Below are 3,541 nucleotides of genomic sequence, written 5' to 3' on the forward strand. Positions count from 1 at the left end.
CAGCCTCGACCTGCTGGGCTCCGACGATCCTTCCGCCTCAGCCTTCCAAGTAACTGGAACTACAGGCGCGCGCTACCACGCCCGGCTAAATTTTTTTGATTTATTGTAGAGATGAGGTCTCGCCAAGTTACCCAGGCGGGTCTCGAACCCACGGGCTCAGGCAATCCACTCACCTCAGCCTCCCAAAGCACGGGATTACAAACTGAGCCACCGAGCCCGGCTGAGAAGCCTTTGTTGCATGCATATTCACATGATTCCCTTGAGACAGGATCAGAATAAGTTCTGTTTCAGAATCTCATTTCTCAAATGGCCCACTGAGGTTAAAAGTCTCCCTCAAGCCATCTAGCAAATCAATGCAGGCTCGAGGACAGCACTGAGGCCCCCTGGTTTCCCTTTTGCATGACCGAATGAGATAATGGAAATAAAAGCCCTTTGTTAATTGTGGAATAGCTATACCAACGTTAGTTTTTATCCTAGTTAAATAAATAGGTGATGCCAAAAGGGCTGTTAAATAATGATTATACCCCAAACCCAATCATGCCCTGAGACTATATGACTCACACTTAGGGGGCAGACACAGACAACAGACAAACTTACCTAAGCAGAATGTCTTGAAAAGACTTTTCAGAAGACGCCTAAGAATCTGGTTTTCTGCAGAGCATCTGGACCCAAAGTTGTAATATTTTTCTAGATAATCTCGAGGGTTAAAATGACTCAGATACATGTCCTTGGAGGTGAAGCCAGATCCCATTGTCTCAGTTCAGTGCCACTAGTCCCACTATCCTCTTTCCCTCGCCCCCAGAAGCCAGGAAGCCACCCTGCAGAAGTTGTCTTCCTGAACCTCAGTCTAGCAGTCTTCCTTCCTTCAGTTCAGCCCACCCCTTATACAGATAATTGGTTAAACACTAACTGAGAGAAATTGAGTACACATGTTCTTGGCTGTTTTGGGAAGTGTTGAAATTCCTGAGGAAGGGAGCCTAGAAGAAGAGGGGTGTGGTAGAGGGAGGAACGTAGCTGTATGAAACGCTTGGCCAAGGGGTGAAGGTCAGCTACCAGGCACTGTAGACGGGAAGGATCATCTGAGCTCATCAGAAAAACTGCTTAACTCCTAGAAGAACCCATAAGTCCGGAGAAATGGGTCATCTCCCAAAAGCATCATCATTCTTGTAATTCTTGTAGTGATTTCCCCACGGAAACAGAGTCACAAAGAATGGTTTGAATTTAAGCATGCAAAAGAAAGAAAAAAGAGAGGAAAAATCAGGACAGGAAATGTGTTTAGGGCTAAGGAATGTTGGCTAAAGGAATCTTAGATTGAAGTCTGGAAAGAGAAATTTTAAAAACATGCATAAGGCTTTCTGTAAAGTCTAGTCCAGCAATCCTGAAACCTTCTCCTCATGCACAGACACCCCCTCCATTCCTGCCCTAGGTGTGGGCAGCTTCACCCACCACTGCCACAGCTCAGCATTTGACAAGCACCTCTTCCTCATGCCTCCCTACTCCTTTCAGTCAATCCAAATCCTGACAGCTTTTGCAAAGTTAACTTTAAGCCTTTAAGAATTCTTCAAATCCTCTTTTCCGAACTCATCTTGCCCTAAGAATTTGTTCCACCCAGCCAGGCACTTGATTTTGTGATGTTGTCTACTTACTCCTGGTTTTGTCTCTGTCAATGTTTCTTTCCAAACTAAATTTTACATATATGGTAAACTGAATCACTAGCCCCTTCAGCTCAGGGACCATGGATAAGTTCTCTTTATATCCCCTACTCTACATCATGGTTTGGTCTACCAAGTAGGAATTAAAAACATTGGTTAATTAATTGACTGTTGTCATATTGCACCAAATGCAATGTCAGCAGGTGACCAGTATATTTCATGACTGGTGACTTAGTGAGAGAACATTTGACTACAAGGCACAGAAACTTAGTTGAAGTATCTCAAGTGAAAAGGTAATTTTTTTTTTTTTTTTTTGAGTTGGAGTCTCACTCTGTCACCTAGACTGGAGTGCAGTGGCCGCTCCCGGCCACCGCAGCCTCAACCTGCTGGGCTCTGGTGATCCTTCCACCTCAGCCTTCCAAGGAGCCAGAATTATAGGCATGCACTACCACGCTCAGCTGATTTTTTGATTTATTGTAGAGATGAGGTCTTGCTGCCCAGGTGGGTCTCGAACCTGTGGGCTCAGGCAATCCACTCACCTCAGCCTCCCAAAGACGCGGGATTACAGGCTGAGCCACTGAGCCCGGCTGATAATTTTTTTTTTGAGTTGGAGTCTCACTCTGTCACCCAGGATGAAGTGCATGGCACACTCACATCCACCCCATCTTCGACCTGCTGGGCTCCAGCGATCCTTCCGCCTCAGCCTTCCAAGTAGCTGGAACTATAGGTGCATGCTACCACACCTACCTAATTTTTAAAAAAAATTTATTGTAGAGATGAGGTCTCACCAAGTTTCCTGGGCTGGTTTCAAACCCACAGGCTCAGGCAATCCACTTACCTCGGCCTCCCAAGGTGCTGGGATTACAGGTTGAGCCACTGAGCCCAGCCAAAAGGTAATTATTAATAGGATCATATGATGGAAACAATTTTCAGAGTATCTAACTGGACCTTGTGAATCAAAAGATCATTAGGTCAATATCCTTTCTCGTTCTCTATTTCTTTGTGCTTCTCTTGGAGTGCTAGGGGCCTCTGCTCTCTGAAAACTGGTTTGTCTTTTTGCTCAACTGCACGTGGCTCTATTCTGATCATTCCAAATGGTGGCCTCTGCACTTGAACTTAGATCAGTCGTTGATCCCGCTCATTAAGTGGTGTTGAGGCGATGAAGGGGGAGTGAAGGAAATCTGTGTGGTACAAAGACCGGTTGCAAGAAGTTAGATACGCAGGCAAATTGTCTCAGATGACTGCAACTGTTGGATCTTCAAAAGTCAGCTCACAGACTCAAAGGATGTAGAATCAGAATTTTTTTCACCCTTTCCAGAAGTTTCTCAGATTTGTAGTCGGAATCAGATTTTATCACAGATAGAAATCTGCTCCCTTGCAATGGCCCTCAACTCAACCTTATATAAATGTTATCGTTATGAATATATAAATGCACATATAAGTGAAGAAACAAAGGGATAGAAGAAAGGAGGGAAGGAAGAAGGAAGAAAGGCATGTCATTTCCATGTAGTCTGGGTGTCTTTGTGAACTGGCCCGAGGCACTGCCGTCACTGTGCTGACACTTCCTGCTTCTGCTGACTGCCCTAGTAAGGGGGCACAGCAGGAAGCATCCAGAAAGTCAAAGGACACAAGCTGTTATCCTGGTTTGTTACCAACAACTTATAAAACAGGTAGTTAGAAAAACTAACTCTAGTTGGTTTTTTGAGTCTGTGTGACTATTAAGCCTCAGTTTTGGTATGTAAAATGGATATTATGATATCTACTTTACTATTTAATCCAAGGTATTGAGAAATTAAGATTATAGATTTTTCTTACATTGAATCCTCACATTAGGAAATGGACCCTATTCTTACTCGTGGATCAATTTACCAGGGAACTTTATTTTTTTA

General features: G+C 44.1%; 1 protein-coding gene across 2 annotated transcripts in view; it reads right to left on the minus strand.

Annotated features, from left to right (window-relative positions):
* The window catches only part of NNMT (nicotinamide N-methyltransferase), a 15,758-nt gene extending 14,804 nt beyond the window's left edge, over positions 1 to 954 (minus strand). The window contains exon 1 of one of the 2 annotated variants that reach the window (XM_008073298.2): positions 598 to 954. In XM_008073298.2, coding sequence (XP_008071489.1) covers positions 598 to 751 — 154 coding nt within the window. In that variant the 5' untranslated portion in view covers positions 752 to 954. The remainder of the gene's footprint in view (positions 1 to 597) is intronic. The other variant, XM_021706337.1, reaches the window with a different exon arrangement.
* Between the last annotated feature and the right edge of the window lie 2,587 nt (positions 955 to 3,541).

The sequence above is a fragment of the Carlito syrichta genome, unplaced genomic scaffold (assembly GCF_000164805.1).
Source record: "Carlito syrichta isolate Samal-C Ts95f unplaced genomic scaffold, Tarsius_syrichta-2.0.1 Scaffold115681, whole genome shotgun sequence".
NCBI classification, from domain to species: domain Eukaryota; kingdom Metazoa; phylum Chordata; class Mammalia; order Primates; family Tarsiidae; genus Carlito; species Carlito syrichta.